The sequence below is a fragment of the Vanessa cardui genome, chromosome Z, assembly GCF_905220365.1.
Source record: "Vanessa cardui chromosome Z, ilVanCard2.1, whole genome shotgun sequence".
NCBI classification, from domain to species: domain Eukaryota; kingdom Metazoa; phylum Arthropoda; class Insecta; order Lepidoptera; family Nymphalidae; genus Vanessa; species Vanessa cardui.
The window spans coordinates 6,002,238-6,020,210 of NC_061154.1; the positions used below are offsets into that span (position 1 = coordinate 6,002,238).

The window sequence follows — 17,973 nt, forward strand, 5'->3', positions numbered from 1 at the left end:
TTCATGTACCTACAATCTAGAAACTGATCTCAATAAATAAAGTTTTATAATTTTTTCAGAATCTTTAAAAAACCGCATGAATATCCTTTACCAACTGTGCATTGATGTTTCTTATGAATTTTAAGTATTACTTCCGAGCTAACATGCAAACCATGCTAATGTATTGAAATTTTATTCTTCTGCACAATATTTCAATATGCTACACAATCTATTTTTACATTGAACTGTGATCTTTCGAACAATATGCTTTTTTAGAAAAACAAATTGATATCCTTGTTTAAACATATTACAAAGCTTCTGAAAGATATATATTACAAAATTACTAAACAATATATGTAGTTGCATATGAGCTGTTAAATATATATTAGTTAATAACCACACAGTACAACAGAGGATGCATTCATTGAATATAATTGCAATCCTTCTTACTTCGAGGTTAATTATGAAAGCAAAATTAATTCCTAGAGTAAACCAGTGGAAAACTACTCCAATGATTACATATATATGTATATGTATTACTATCTCATTTTATATAAGACTTGCATACTAGTAATTGATTGTAATAAATGATTTTTATTTAATGAAACATGAGTACATTTCATCAAATGTTTGAGTCATGGATTGTAACAAGATTTGTATGGAAAATGAGAAAATCATAATGGTTTATATAATAGTGGAGAAATGGAGAAATGTAACCACTTCTAACGGATTTGGTTACACGTAAAAAATATTCGTAACGAATCTACGTGACGGTGGTTTAAATCGTTTGTACTGAAAATAATACTTTCTTTTTGAATTTTTTAAGTCAGAAAGATATTATTTTATAAATTATATCGCTAAATACAGTTAATGTTCACAGATAAATCGATTAAAGAAAAACAAAAGCTTAATGTTCCAAATTTGAACAAAATCGATCACGTGGTATTTTACAGTAAAAGAAAGTAAAATTCATTAAACCACCGTTAGTTTTAACATAAAAGGCTGAATTCTAACCTCTGCATAGCTGCGATTAATGTGCGGGGCCAACTCCTTGAGGGCAACAGACAAATCATGAATGTCAATTTTGCCATTTCCGTCATTGTCTAATTTAGAAAAAAGTTTTTCGAGCCTTTCTTCGTCTTCTTTTGGCAATTCCTCTATTTCCAGCGGCGGATGACACTGCACCATGGTGTCTATCGTCAGCATAAGTACTACTTGTTTGAGAACAAGATGAAAAATCTTTATACAGTCTTATATTGGCATACATTACTTTAGCCTAAATAAAATATGTGACTAAAATCATTTTTGCGGATTTCCACACGGCTCTCATTCAAGCGATTTTGACAGGTATCTTCTAGCTTTCTACTTGCGTACTAACTTACTAAGGTGTTAGTGTAGTGTAAGTAAGTATACTGAGAGGCGAGAGCCTGACACGAACAAACTCACACAGTTACATTATACAGCACTGCGGCCTGCGCTAATTTTCTAGGCCATAGGACAAGTAGCGGCATCTATGGTAAATGTGGAAAGTTACGTTACATTACTTTAGTCTATTGATTTTTCAAAGACAATTTTTTACAGTAATTGTCATATTACATTATGTAGACAAATAAATAAAACTATTAAATAGCTTTTGTAGTAGACTTATATGTCGAACAATTGTGTAATTTGATTTTAAAGGTAGATATAGAAATAGGTATGAAATTAAGTATTTTAAGAAGAATGTTACATATAGTTAGTCTCTGTAAAACAAAAATATTAATTTTGTGTTCGTTGTATATTACGTTGTACTAGCTACCGTATTTTTATTTTATAGTTTCAATATATTAGGTACCTACAGTAGGTTGTTTATATTAATCAACATTTCAAAAAGTTTTTAAATGTTATTTAAAATAAAGAAAATAATCTTTCTTAAACATTTTAATTAAGAAGATTATTACGGACAAATTACTTACGTGGTGTAAATTGTAATTAAAGTGACATTGTTATTGGTCCATTAAAACTATTAATTGTTTACATTGGAATTACATTTCCGGTTGTCAGTTCTTTTGCTGTCAATTTCTAATTTGACAGAAACGAAAATATTGCCATTTCTTTCTGAAGTTTCATTTTGCCTCTGTCAGTAACTTTGCTTACTTCTAATTCACTAAACTAGATATAAGTAGCAATAAAAATACTTCTTGATTGTCAAATTATTCCTTTTTCTGCCACGTTAAATTTTAGACATTTATGTGGATCCATTATTTCTGATCATATTTTTTATTATATATCTTTAATATATATTTATCTGGTGAATATTAGGGGCAAAATTTCCCTATGTATTTTAAAATATAAAGTATATTGAGAAAGCATGACTTCCAACTTTAATCACATGTACAATATATTTTTTAAAGTTATTATCTCAAATTTAATGAGACCAACGTATTGGTCAAGTGTTCTCCATGAACAAACATCGTTAAAGGAAATGCCCGATGATAACACCGATATTGCAACTCAAGAGTTGCAATAACCCATCCAGCAACAGCGAAGGCTTTCATCCGGCAAAGAGAGAAAACTTAACACAGAGTCTTCTTTTCGCTCAGATGAGATCAGTACAGGGTGTCAGACAGAGCAGCAGTCGCTTTAGAGTTAATTGTTTTACATGAAACCAACACTTCTATCATTGAACAAAATAAATTGAGAAAGTAACGAGATAAGAACGAAGAAAAAATAAAATAAGGATATCATAGTTAAATTTACAGAATTTATGTCATAAATCACGAGACCTCGTTATTTATCAATAGAATTAAAAGCTTTTATTGTGTCGTAAAAAAAAATTCGACAGTTATTTCGCCTATACTAAAAATAGTATATTTTTACGCAACGTTAATAGGCTCTAAAGAACATACTTGGCATACCTAAGTTTTGTCGTTTCCATATTTCCCGACAATTTTGAATTTGGAACTTTTCTATATTCGAATGTACGTTAATTTTGAATCTCAAAACATTTGAAAGTATTAGGAATAATAGTATTGTTTAGTCACAGCGTCTATGGAATCTGTCTGGTTACTAACGAAAATGAATATTTTTAAGGGAAATGCTCGTGCAATAATAGGCTTTTCGACTGGTTATCATATTAAAAAATCCATATTTAAATAGCGCGCGAAAACGCCACTTGGACAATATGGGCCAGCAATGGTGCTACATATAGTAGGCAAGCAAGGTTAACAAGCAAGTGACTACATCATAAGCCCGGCCAAACCTTTAAAAAAATGTATTTTTATTTATGGATTTTTAAATTAATTAGGAATTATTTTCAACTTTCGTTAATAAAGAACCATTTTTTAACTCATAATATATCGTTATTTATGAAATTTTCAAAATCCTATATTTTTACACATTTGAAAAAAGTGTATTTATGTTTGTCATCAAAAGTGTCTCATCGTTTACGTTTTGTGGAGCGTTAGTCACTTTGGCATCCATAACAGTGAAATTGGTAATCAATATTTATTATGATTATACACATGTTTAATAAGTGTCGTATGCTATATACAGCAGACGGCTTTGCTGTATCAATCCTTTGCCTTTGCAGATTTATTGTTCTTTTTTTTACTTGGTGGTAGGGCTTAGTGCAAGCCCGCCTGGGTGGGTGATAGTGACCACTTACCATCAGATGGCCCATATGTTCGTCAGCCTAGTAAAAAAAGAAAATATTTTAGATTTGTTTTATTATTCTCAAGTTGTGATAATATTTATTTATTTCACTGTTATCTCGAAGCACCATCTCGAATTGTCAGTTTTCACTAGTCGAACCATGCTTATATGATGCTAACAAGTGGAAAAAATCAGTTCATGCCATTACTTTATGATAATGTACTTATTAAGAGTTTTTAGAGCAAGACTTTTATTAAAGTAGACTTTCTGTCGCGTAAGCTGTGTCACGTCGAGCTGAAGGCGTGCACAGGACGAGGAGAGACATATCCTGAACCACGAGAATATTCTTCTCTTTTCTACATAGATCGCATTCATTTGTTATCACCTGTATGGTTCTACATACGGCAACTAAAACTTTAAATAAAAAAAAATTAACTATTATGAATGTATAATTTATAATTATTAAAATAATACTTAAATATTTATGTCAATCAATGACGTAATGAAAAAATTATGCTCTTGTAAATAGTACTAAGTATATAAATCTATAAAAACCTACGACCGACGTCCTGCGTGGTCGAAAAGTGTGTACACCGGTTTTCATGGGTACCCCACCCTTAGGTTCGATTACCGGCCGAGTCAGTGTAGAAAAAGTTCATTAGTTTTCAATGTTGTCTTGGATCTGGGTGTTTGTGGTACCTTCGTTACCTCTGATTTTCCATAACACAAGTGCTTTAGCTACTTACATTATGATCAGAGTAATTTATGTAATTGTAAGTAATGATTGTCCAATATTTAGTTATTCATTTATAAAAAAGTTACTCCTTATCACATCAGCTACCTGCCAAAAAAAGTCCGGTCAAAATCGGTCCAGCATATCCAGAGATTAGTCGGAACATACAGACAGACAGACAAAAATTGTTATTTTGGTATAGGTACCATATATATGTACATGCATATGCATTTAATAAAAAGCTGTTATTTTAATATTAAAAACAGAAACTCCAACTTTATTACATGTATAGATAGTACCAATGTCTATGCGCAATGGTGACCATCAGGAGGCATATTAATTGTCCGTTTACACATAAATAAAAAAACATATAAGTATATTAAATGTTCATCAATAAATTAAGGTCGAGATTTTCAAACGTCGAATCCCGATGTTTCTGATCCTTTCTTTCATATAGCTAGAACATCATGTTTTTCAATATAATTTCATATTAATAAATTACACCTCCATGGTCGAGTGGTGTGTACACCGGTTTTCATGGGTACGCCACTCTGAGGTCCCGGGTTCGATTCCCGGCCGAGTCGATGTACATAGATTACCATTAGTTTTCTATGTTGTCTTGGGTCTGGGTGTTTGTGGTACCGTCGTTACTTCTGATTTCCATAACACAAGTGCTTCAGCTACTTACATTGGGATGAGAGTAATGTATGTGATGTTGTCTCATATTTATTATTATTATTATTTACATTTAATATTCGAATATAAGTCAATAATGTGGCTACTATTTGTACCTACTCATCGGAACCAGATAGAAGTTATTCAGGTTGTAAAATCCTCTAAAGTCCATCTAATAAATGGTGTTTAATTTATTTTATTGTATATTTCATCAAATGTTTTTCTGTAGTGTTTTAAATTATTATTTATGCAATACCCTATTGTCTCAGTATCTACGTTAACAAATTCGTTTGATAAACAGTACACGCCAATTTTTATTGTGTTATAACGTCGTCAAAACCCTGACAACGTAACCCTGACAAATGTAAACCTAATACACAACCACCCTATTATACTTTATTAAAATCACTTAATAATCGAGGCATATTTTGCTAAGTAGGTCTTTCATTCACATTTCTATTATATTACTGTTCCTCTTCCACCCGTAAATAAATGTCACTGAAGACAAGGATGCAAAATATATTTGTCAAAAATATGAGGTAACTTTCATCGGGTTTCAACCAATAAGTCCGCTGGGATGGCATCGCTATTATGTCAAAATGACAATACACAAATTGACTGACGTGACCGAAAGACTAAACTCCAAAAGTTAATGCGGGTCTTCGCAAGGACATACATGACATTGTGAAGTCAATCTTATGTCTATAAAAATAGAGCAAAAACTCCTAAAATATGACGAATTAATTTTGTAGTAGCGCTTTAGATTCTACTGCGTCAATTTAAAGCATATATTACATCAGCACGTTAAAAGTACCGACAACAAAAGAGGCCGTTGCAGAAAAAAAATTGAATAGTAGTGAACAAAAGCTCATAAAAGTTGGAGATTAATCGGGGATTTAGACACAATATAAACGAAGCGCACACATGTCACTAGTCACAGCAGACGTACTGATGTACGTTTTGGGTTTGTTTGCTCGATGACAACTGAACGGGGGGCTCTATCATAATATGCAATAATTATTATGATGAAAAGCCACGCTCTATTGTATTGAATTATAAAGATAAAAAATTAAACGTCCTCTTCAAATTCGATAAACAACATATACCTATAAATAAATAGATTTAGCCTGTGCAATAAAGATACATACATTTCTATGCTGTACTGTATATAGCCCTATTTTATATTAACCACTTTGTGTGAGACAGGATCAGGTGATCAATTTTTATAAATTTAAATTATTAATTATACATGTTTCTATAAAGAAGCATATATTTTTAATCATTTATGTGTTTAATCACTAGCTAGTAATCAACGAACAACAGTACATATATAAAATTATTTATAGCTCTATAGTTGTATTTTAATAATGATAAAATATAATAGTAATAAAAATTACGACTGTAGTAAAATATATGTGCATACATAATACATATTTTATTTTTAAATTTGCGCTATGTTATTTGTTGTTGCTTTATGTATGCTATATTCTTACATATAATATTGTTATGTATATACATATATAAACGACTCTACTACCATAAACACATAATACATCATATATCAAAAGGAATAAAAATGATAAAATTACAAATAAAAAAATATATGTAGGTGTATAATAGAAATATAATAAAAGGTATATGTTTATTTTTAAAATGAAAATAATGATAAATGCCAAATCTCTTTTATGACTAGAACTAATTTATTTATAATTTAATCGTTTGCTTATATTACATGAATTACAGCGCCAAAATAATTTTAATACCTTAAAGATAAAACGTTTTGAGTTATTCAATACAGTTTGTACAAGATTTCCTTTTATTTAGAACAAAAGCTTAAATTAGTAACTTACTTTAAGTAAATAATTATCACATTTTATATAAAAAAATAATTACCAACTGGTAAAAATCATTTTATGTATAGTAAATATGTTTCGACAATTTCGATTGTCAATTGTAATTACTGCTTATTAATAATAATAATACGAGTAAACGTTTATGAAGAATCTTTTCCACTTCTATACATATCACTTATAATCCTTTCGATGGGTATATCACCAATAGTAGCCCTAAAAAAGAGCTCTACAATAGTACTGCTGGAGACTCTTCTGACGACTGATAGCACCTGGAGCAACTGACTCAAGCGTGTAACATCGAGAGGATACATACGAGCCGTATACTGTGAAAATAAAAAAATATATTTTACATTTATTACACAGATATATTTTTGAAATGATTTCACACTTTCAGATACTAAATTCAAAATTACAGAGAATTATCAGACTCAATATTAATAAAAACAAAATCTATCATTAAATTTTTAAGGATCTGTCTACAAAAAAAAATCCTTGGCTTTGATTATTCAGTATTAAAGATATATATGTGTATGTAATAATAAAATATATTTACCTCATTAAGGATCACTTGTGAATGATCCTGCAAAGCAGCGACAGCAGGAAGATCTTGGAATTTTTTTATTTCAGTATTAGTCAAATTGTTTTTGTCCCCAAAACTAGTTTTAAACAGTACGATTGCTCGAAGGCACGCGTATTCGTTGCTATCCGGACGGATTTTTGCAAATTCAGCAAGAGCCGTATGAAATTCTTCTATATCTTTACAATCTATTCTCAAATTTTTAGCGTTGAGTAGAATTTTCAAATCAAGGGGATAAAGAAATTGCGCCGAACCTATTACAAAAAGATCTCGCCACGATTCCTCTAATAATAGAAGCCTGTCGGAAAGTGATAAAGATGCGAAAGCAGGGACGTTTTTAGCCCATTTTACGTTCATAAATAACAATCTAGCTGCAGCTTCGCACATGGCTTCAGGGTCGTTTGGACTGAGTAGAGAAGCAGTGATAGGAGGAGGCGATGGCACTTGAGGTTGACACGACGTCAGAGGTAAAAAATTGAGTCTACTGTAAGAATGGTATGGATTATGAAACAGAGATACAGACGGAGGGGGTGGCATTAGATTATGTTTGGGCAAAGCCAAATCTAAAACGGGGGGCACCGTTAGTGACATGTCTTGAGATGGAATAGCTGGGTCTTTTAAGAATAACGCCATTTGTCGTCGTAGGGTAGAATTTCTGGGACCCCTTTCATGCTGAACCGCTGAAAAAGAAATATAAATTATATCTTATGCTTTATTTGTATGACTCTATTTACACAACTTAATTTTATAACTTACCGTCTTTGTTCATTCCTACATCGAGACATTTAGCCAAACGGCAGGCTCGGCATTGATTACGATGTGCCTTGTCAACTAAGCATGCTCCGGGATTCCTCGCTTTACATGCATAGCGGCGATCTCTTCGAACAGATCTCTTAAAAAATCCTGCGCAGCCGTCGCAGGCAAATACACCATAGTGTTTCCCCGAAGAATGATCACGACATACGGCACAAGGAACATCGTACAAAATACGACCTGCCAAAAAGATACAACTTTAGTGGTTGTAGTTTAAATCTGCTTTATTCTCATATTATAAACCTGAAGGGGCCGGCCTGTCCACCTATCACATATTAGGGGAAAGCCTAGTGGGTAAAATTATGGGGCGACATTTTTTTCTACAGTAATTATTTTGAATATATTTATTTGAGTTTTACTTTAGTGGTTATGCGACATAAAACGTTAATAAAATCATGTCTGTATCATCAATATCACATAAATTCTAAGAAAGTTAGTCCTCCAAGCTATATTGCTTCAGGCTTACGTAGCTAAAGACAAATATTTCACGATGTATTGTTGTTTTTTAAATGAAAAAATGACTTTGTATTGATACCATAAACACTTTCCTAATTAAAGTATTAATCGAAATAGTTTTTTTTGTGGTCAAAAATTTTATATAAACACATACAGTATGTACGATAATTTTCTGTGGTGTGTAAGGATCCGAATGGAGTGTTAGTTATATATTCCAGTCATACTAATCAGAGCTAGACAAAAATTACTGGTAATGCATGCGGCGTTCGTAACTTTTATTTATTCTCTTTTTTTGATAACGGATGTCTCACCACATCTCTCGTAATTCTTTTGTACTTATGTAAAGTCAAATAAAGTACTTGTACCTAAATGTTATTTAAAGGAGTCTAAAAAAACTGTCATAAATTTAATGCTGACAGAGTATGACACTTTAAAGAATTATAATATCATCAAGGCAGGACTGGGTGGTTAAGCCCCGCCCTTCATAGGGTGACTCCACCCGGTAATTTATTATCGCATTCAATTTGTATAATTTTGTGACAGTTTGGTTATTTAGCAGCCGTTTATATTGTAAAAAAACATACTTTTGTGTTGTATGTTATATATAAATAATGAACGTATTACAAAAATATATATAGTTAATGAAAATACCTATAAATGTGTTTTGACATACAAATAGATCAGATTTAGAAAATGTACGAGTTTAAGAAAGTTATTAATTAATATTTTTTACAATTTATGAAAGTTTTTCAAATACCTAAATTTTTTTTTACACAAAGGCTGAAAGAAATTCTAACAGTTAAAGATCACTCAATGATTATTATCAACTATTCCATAAACGGTGTAAGCTAAATTCACTTCTGGCAACGTGTAAAAAATCGTACACGATAATCTGCATTGTTTGTTCGTCCTCAGAACGATCCCACGGCACAACAAACCGTTTAGCGAGAGCAGATAATATGGCTATATTAATACACCTCCAAACACGACTATAGTCGAAAAGGCACAAAGGCACTTCCATACAATACGACATTCCGAATAAAACGGTGCACATGAATGCGTACACTTGCGAGGCAGGAAACGCGGTGTCGAATATAAGATGATCAAAAAAAAGATTCACAAAACTCGACTATAGACAAAGGCAAGCACAAAAGCTAAGAAGTAGGGCTTGGGAACAATTTATAACGTCTTAATAAAAGAACAAATACAGACGATAGACTAGAGATAATTAAATTTTGTACAACAAATTATAAGATGTCAATTTTCTCTTTCAGTTTTATTTTATTTTACTTATTCTCATACATCATAGCTATATTACAGATTTTTTTAAATCTCAATGTTTAATAAATTAAATAACAAGATAGTTTTACAGAGAATTTCCAAGAAAAGGGATTAAATTTTAGTTTTAAAGAAGCAAAATAACCAACGGTGTGAATTTGTTTTATTATTTTTCGTTTTTAAATATGCAATGAAATCATTCGACACTTAAAGTCATAAATAAAGTTAACATTATCATGGTCAAAATATTATATCTCATCTATATACCGACAGTGACTTTTTTATATAACTTAAGAACGCATTACATAATTTTATATGTATATATTTAGGATAAAATTATAAATAGGTATTTAAGTAACTAGGACAAAAACAACTAGGTACGTAAGCTTTCTTCATTAAACCATTCTAATTATCCACTTTAAAATAATGTATTCCATAACATTATTAACACTCATCAATTATAATTTTCGTTTCATTGCAGCTTGTTTAGCGATGAGCGTCACCCGTGAGATACTTCACCTGTAGTTAACATCGCGTGACACCTACGCAGGGTTATATCGAAAACGAACGCTATTAATTGTTACTGATAGGGAACGGGATGCTCTTCGTAATTTATCAATATCATTTATTTTTACATTTTCCCACGTTAATGTGCTTTAAATTAACGTATCGAATACACGATTTGCAAACATACATCTACGGTGACAACGAACGACGTTTTTATGAATTTTTTACTTTTAAAAAATATTTCCTAAATTTTAAAACATATTAATATTTTTATCGAAGACTAAAAAAATTAAAAAAATTTATTTACCAAACTAACATATCAGTTTTGTTTTAATTCCAATGTTACTCAATGTATTTTTCAACTTTCTATCAAAATATAATTAATATTATTTTTCATTCATTAATAAACAAAATCATTTCTTATGTATAAAAAATACATATAAATTAAAAAAAACAAAACAAAAATCTTGCGTTAAATATACATATTATATCAACCAGATATACGACTACCTACTAATAATACTACGTTTGAAATAAGTAACAAGGAACGAAAACAATCATTAAATTGCCAAAAAAGTAGGCATTTTAAAAGCACCTACATCGTTATGACCCCATTTCGTGCCATCCAACATATACTTATTTAAAATGGTTCATGATAACTATTGGGACCCAATATATGATAACTGATAGTATCGTCATCGAGCTAATTTGCGAAGAGCTGTATGGGGTGAGAACGGGCGCAGATGCGCATGCGCTCGTGGGAATACCATTACATCTAAATTATATGTGACACGACATCTTCCTATTTTTTTACTAATTAACACTATAACTATATTCAGATTTATAACTAAGATCATTCTTTGAATATCATAACTGGGTACTTACTTGAAGAAGCTGACATTGACTGCATTTCCATTTTGCTTAATTAATTTTTCATATTCTGAAACAAATGACGATTTCGACATATTATATGAGTATTATAATTGTTTACAGATTATATAACAGACTATTTTAATCATTTTTGATATTCATAAAATATAGATAATACATATTGCTGACAACATATGTTTATAAAATTATAAATCGAAAGGGGTTTCAATATTAATTAATTCGAATAAAAAAATGTTGAGAAATTGTACAAACATATATGTAAAATGCAAAATCTGATAAAGATTGTAGGAAATATATATTTATTCTCATTTTTAGAATCTTTTATGGCGATTAAATATTTTTCACACACTTTATTTCATGTGAAATGAACCTTCAAGTGCTACACCATCCCTTGCGGTTTTTAAGGGCCCTCAAAATCATATACAAAGTCTAAAGAAAAAGAAAAGAAAACGAAATAATCGCAACAAATGTACGAAAATAATGAGCTATTGTTCCTGCGGCCGAGCTGACATCTTTTTGGCATAAAGCGGAGAGCTACTTGTAATTTTGTTCATTATTCATATTGTTCTAGTGGCTACTCTTTGAACTAAACGGCTTTTAGCTCAAGTACTATCGAGTGGCTAACACTTAATTCTTTTTAAGCACTTGCGGTTTCACCAATGAGGTATTTATGTGTGAGAAATAGTTTTATTCAAACTTTTTGGAACGCTCATCTAATTATATAATAATTATTCTTAAATCAAAATGTATCGAATAAAATAATATTTTTTTTGTGAGTTAAATATACTTGATGTTTTTACACTATTGATTTAAAGTTTTCTGCAGATTCATTTATGTCTCTAATCCATGTTTCGTACAAAAAGAAAACATAAGTAATTTGCGTCAATAGATAAATCTTTGGAATCTACAGTAGCCGGAGACTTCGCACTCCATTATTTGTTTGTCGGACACAGAGAAGCAAAAGTTGTTTTTTTTAAACCGTAATTACAGTTTCGCAAAACAGGTAATTATGTAGGGATAATCTCAATAAGTAGGAAGGCACAATGGCACGGATGAGCCGTGCCGGATCGAATGGGCCCGGTGCGCCTTGGAGGGTTATTAACAAAGGCATCGTCAATAATAACATCGGAAAGTCGGTAGCTTCTTGCTTTTGAAATTGCGATACAAAAAATGTACTGTAGGTAATATTTTCGACAATTATGACTTTGACTGGACCTTAAAACATTTTTTAGACGATCCGTTGTGTTTGAATGGTTTTTTTTTTTTTGTATTATTTAAATACATGCAATGTATTATAATAATATAATAATTGCCCTTGTGAAAACCACATATAGGTTTTAAATTGATCTTTAATTTTTTGACATTTATAGGCATATTGAAACTTTATTGCAAGGAAGAACAAGTCTTTTTTTGACAAATATTTAAAAAAAAAAAAAAAAAAAAAAAAAACAAAATTACTAATTGCACATTTAAGAAAATTAACAAGAAATAACATTGCAAATAACTATAACACTCGTGTTTTATTGTCCCAATATATATAACAAACCAATAAGTCATAAAATATTTCAGATTTATCTATGTTTTAAAAATATAAAAATAAATAAAATATACATACATAATATATATTATATGTATTTTTTATTAAATATGACTTACACGGCGAAGTTACTTTATCGTCAGAGAAGGAAAACAGTTATCGACTACTGTTAATGTTCCAACAACTTAAAATTAATTGTCAATAAGCGTGTCCAAAACACATTATTGGTAAAACTTTAACGAGTTAACAAGTAAGTGAAAATTAATTTATATAAATTTTAACACCAGCATCGGTTATCGTTTTTAATTGTAAATTAATTTAACGCCAGCCAGTAATAAAAATATATGTTTTAGATATGAAATTTTATCACTATATAATCCCCACCAATATTATAAATGCGAAATTAGCTCTGCTACTTTTTCACGATTAAACCTTTATTTTGTTGATAGTTTGAGCTCTGAGACATGGGCTATTTTTTTTACCTGTCTATGTGGTAAACTTTTAATATCGCGCAATGAAATCCGCAAGTGCACCTAGTGTAGAATAAAACAAGTTATTAATATCTGCATTCATTGTAAAGTTACAGTATAATCATTGAACATTGAACAACAATGTCAGTACGATATTCTATAACTTATAGATATATTTCGTAAAAAGATTTTATCTGTTAAAAGATTTGCAATTTTAGATGGTACGAGATGGATCATCTGAAAAGATCTCGTTATATACGAGTATATCCTTAAATCTCTATCAAACTCTAAATCAATTTAAATTACTATCGGTTTACCAAGGAGTCAGAGATTGAGATTTTAAGACGGCAGAGCAATTTTTTACTGTCTAATTTCAACTACATACGTTTGAAGGACGACGGGTACGACGACTTAGTAAATAAATATATATTTAAAAATGCTGTATCAACAAGTTAGAAGTTGCGTATAGATAGATAACATAATTGAACTTTTATTTTTTTATTATATACTTCTTCTAAAGTATATATATAAAGTATATATATTATTTCGGATCTAGATATACATAGATACATATAATTATATGAATAATATTTTTCGCGTTTCAGATACAAATACGGATTCGAAATTATATCAGATTATTCGATTGTTTCGAATAGTTTCGGTTACATGTACCTATTAGTTTACTTAGAATTTGTAAAACAAAACATTACAAGATTTTAATTTTACTTTATTTCTAGACTATTATTTATTGACTTAATTATAATAAATATCTTTTCTATCGGTTTCGGTTACTCATATTTTTTTATTTCGGATATTCGATAGTGTCCGCAGCGGTTACGGAATATCCATATAAATACCTCGTAAATATATAATATTATATAGTGAATATTAATAATCACATACTAAAAATCATAAGTATGTAATTTACCTAATACTAAAGTATTAAATTACATACTTATGATTTTTAGTGAATCCAAGCAATAAACAAATATGAAAATTATTCGCTCATAAAATAAATGTTTTAATATTATGTGTCGGAATCGATTTGCTTTTAATTTTCTGTGCAGTACAAGAACAAGTCAGTTGAAAAGTGAATTAAATAGTTCCATTATAAATACAACAAAATCAATTACGTATTATAAATAGAAAAACAATCATATCGATATGCAACGAAACGAAACATTTAATGAAATGTTTTCTCTTTTTTTAAACCATATAATTAAACAACTATATAATTTAAAAATTTGTATAGATATATACAATTAGCATGGGGGAATAAAAATCATAATATTGAAAATTTTCTGCCTGACTGAATATCCTGCTACCTTCCTTATAATAACGTTTAGTGGCTAAGATGTCCTTTCTAAGAGATTTAGTTGACGGCGCTCTCTCCATTACTCACAGGAAAGAGACGTAGTACACTTATAGTGATCAAATGAATAGTAAGTGACTGTAACTGTACTGCCACTCGTGATTTATTGAAAGAAAACATAATATCTTGTAGTTTGCCTAATTTGGGGCTTGTGTCCTAAATCGTGGGTTATGCCGTACGAGATAGTCGATGTAGCAATAGGTAGGTCACATATTGTTTACGAAAAAACTCCTGAAATTGAGACTACTTGGAAAATGTATAATTCTCCCCACAATTATTTACTTTACAGCACAAGAAACTCAAATACGAATGAAAACGAAATCCTACTAATATTATAAGGAGATAACAATTATGTTGGAATATCCAACTCAGAAAAGAAACAAGGGCTAAGTGGCCAGTCCACTTCCCACCCGAATAAGACAGTGGGACAATACTGACATGACATATGTACTTTTGATGGAGTATAGTTTTTATATAAATCTCTCTTTTTGTATCATATAGTATCATCATTTCTAAGTTTGTTGTCCTGATGAGTTGAAGGAAGAATGAGTTCAAGACACAAGTTTAAGTAAAATATTCTTTCTGTATACGTCCTCCACCTTTATCCTACGTGAAAATTAATTCCATCAGATATTACTTAACATTATATTCATCAAATAAAACAATGATGTATAAATTTTCAATTTAAGAATATTCGTTTATGAAACTTATTTCTTACATTCAATCGTATGAATTAAATACATTATTGCTTAGTACTTATCGAGGAAAGCCTGACATGTTAAAGGCACACTACAGTTCCCGGTGATCATTGGTCAACCAGAGTCTTCCCAACACGTCACGATTCATCAAACATTCCTTGATAAGTAACGTTAATAACAGTAGAAAATAATTTTAATCCAATGAAAACTTACACTGCAATTAGTATAAAATAAAACCTATAACAATTATAAAATAAAGATCTATTTATTAGATTTACTTTGAGTAAATACCGTATAAATATATAAGTGTAGTAAGTTCAATTTCAATTAGACATATCATATTAGTTTTCGTAATGGAACTAATTAATTTAGACACACAGTTTTAAAACATTTATATATATACATTTATACGTGGGCATAATATAACATACGCGCCGATATTCGAGTCTCTACGCGCTAATAATGATACAAGTATACAACACCCGCATACTCAAAAATAAGGACCGTTGACATCCGAGCTGGCATAGGACCTACCGCAGTAGACTGTCTATATATCAATCACTACGTATAGTATTTATACGTCAAATAATAAAATTGCTTACAATATCCTTACATAAATAATACATGTATAAAGTCACTAAAATATAAGTGCACAATCTTCACTACATTTTATAAATCAAAGTCCCCGACCGCTTCCGTCCGTCTGTATGTTTGCGATAAACTCGAAAACTACTAAACGGATTTTCATGTGATTTTCCCTATTCGATAAAATGGTTCGTGAAAAAGGTTTAGGTTATATATTATTATATAATATATTATAAAAATATATAAAAAAACTTATTCGACCCATGAGAAGACGGGCCGGACCACTAAGAAGACATAATATTAACTATTATTTTATAGTTAATAATTTAGTACCACTGATTTAACACTTAAATATACATATTTATAAAGCAACTAGCACTTTCCATCAGTAGTAAAATCAAACAAGAACGAATCAAACTCCAAATCATTATCTTTGTCTGTTGGATCTCAATCTTATACAATGTAAAATAAAATGTTGCACAAAACAATATATATACATTTCGCGTTACTGGAATCCATTATAATTAACATTAGAAAAAAATCATAATAAGTAGGGCACAATTAATTTCGCAACATAAAATTATTATGTTTTAGAAAATCTCTATTAATTAAGCATAAATAGTAAATCGGCTTTATTAGAAAGGATATATTTGAACTTTGAAATTTTAAGCCTTGGGCTCTCCTGAATTAAATAAAAAAAATAATGTGATCGACGTCATAATAGCATAACATCACAACTGTTTGAAAAATAAAATAAAAAAAGGAATAGTTGAAATAGATTAATAAAAAATTAGGTATATTCGCTTGCGTGAGACAATCACAATAAATGTATAAAATAATTTCGCTATCACTTTAAAAAGTAAATTCACTTACCCGGATAATAAAACTTTGTTAGAACACAGCACTCGTGAATTCACTATATCGGTTTATACTTGGTGTTTACGTTCGTGACGTGGTTGATGTAGAAGTGACGCACGCGCAGCCTGCCAGCGAAGGGATGAAGGGACGCGCGGGGTGATTTCGCCCGCCCTATTTTAATGTCGTGAAAAATTGATAAGCTTGGCGGAAATCATCACAAAGCCATTGAATTCATATCAATATGTGATCGGTGCTACTGAATAAAATTAAATTTGATAAATATTATAAAGATGTTTTTAATTGATAATATTTATAAACATAGTTTAGCCTTAAACTTTTTTTATAAATGAATATTTATAATCTTTTAGTATTCATTTTGTTTATATTATATTCATTAACTCGTCCAAGAAAAGAAAAATAAATACATTAGTCCTTCAATAACAGATTGTCACTGAATATTATAATCTCTCAGGACGTTACCGACATAAATAAAGTATATTGATTTTATTTATTATTTGGTCTTGTTGTAGGCAATAAAGAATATCGATATTTTATTCTATTGCTTGAAAATTATATTAGTTTTGTTTACCGATTTCCAAAATCATGGTGAATAGTCTAGTAGGTATGTAATTAAAGATACCTTGAAAAAAGACAGAGTCTTAGATTAAGCTATTTAAAAATATTTATTCACGACACCAATACTTGTTTTAATTGTATGAAAAATATTATCTTAATTATAGTATTTAACGATTTAACGAATTATAAGATCAAATCATATATGAACCGCCTGTTAAAAAATCCTTAGAAATTTATTAAAATATTAACTATAGTTTAATAACTGAAATTGACTTTTTATTACAAATAAATATATATTTTTTATTACAATAAAAATCGTATCGAGTTAAAATGCGCAGCATAATGCATTCATTTGTTTGTTTAATAATAATAATAGAAATGACAACGAAATCTCGGTGCCATCTTTAAATCTGTTAACAACAAAGACTGTCATTGCGTGACGTATTTAAAATCCTGCAAGCCGATTGGCCGACGCCTGCGCG

The 17,973-nt window shown here is 30.1% G+C and overlaps 2 protein-coding genes across 3 annotated transcripts in view; both read right to left on the bottom strand.

The window, feature by feature from the left end:
- LOC124543373 (calcium-binding mitochondrial carrier protein SCaMC-2) overlaps positions 1-1,392 on the bottom strand; it is a 33,846-nt gene extending 32,454 nt beyond the window's left edge. For both annotated transcript variants that reach the window (XM_047121570.1, XM_047121569.1), the window contains exon 1: positions 994-1,392. In XM_047121570.1, the coding sequence (XP_046977526.1) occupies positions 994-1,185 (192 nt within the window). In that variant the 5' untranslated portion in view covers positions 1,186-1,392. The remainder of the gene's footprint in view (positions 1-993) is intronic.
- Positions 1,393-6,969: 5,577 nt separating this feature from the next.
- On the bottom strand, positions 6,970-11,420 carry LOC124543310 (nuclear receptor subfamily 2 group E member 1). The gene is made up of 4 exons (XM_047121491.1): positions 11,390-11,420; positions 8,207-8,443; positions 7,427-8,130; positions 6,970-7,196 (listed from the first exon to the last, which is right to left on the bottom strand). Exons 1-4 carry the CDS (start codon positions 11,418-11,420, stop codon positions 7,014-7,016), a joined length of 1,155 nt encoding a protein of 384 aa, XP_046977447.1. The 3' UTR covers positions 6,970-7,013.
- Positions 11,421-17,973: the final 6,553 nt, after the last annotated feature.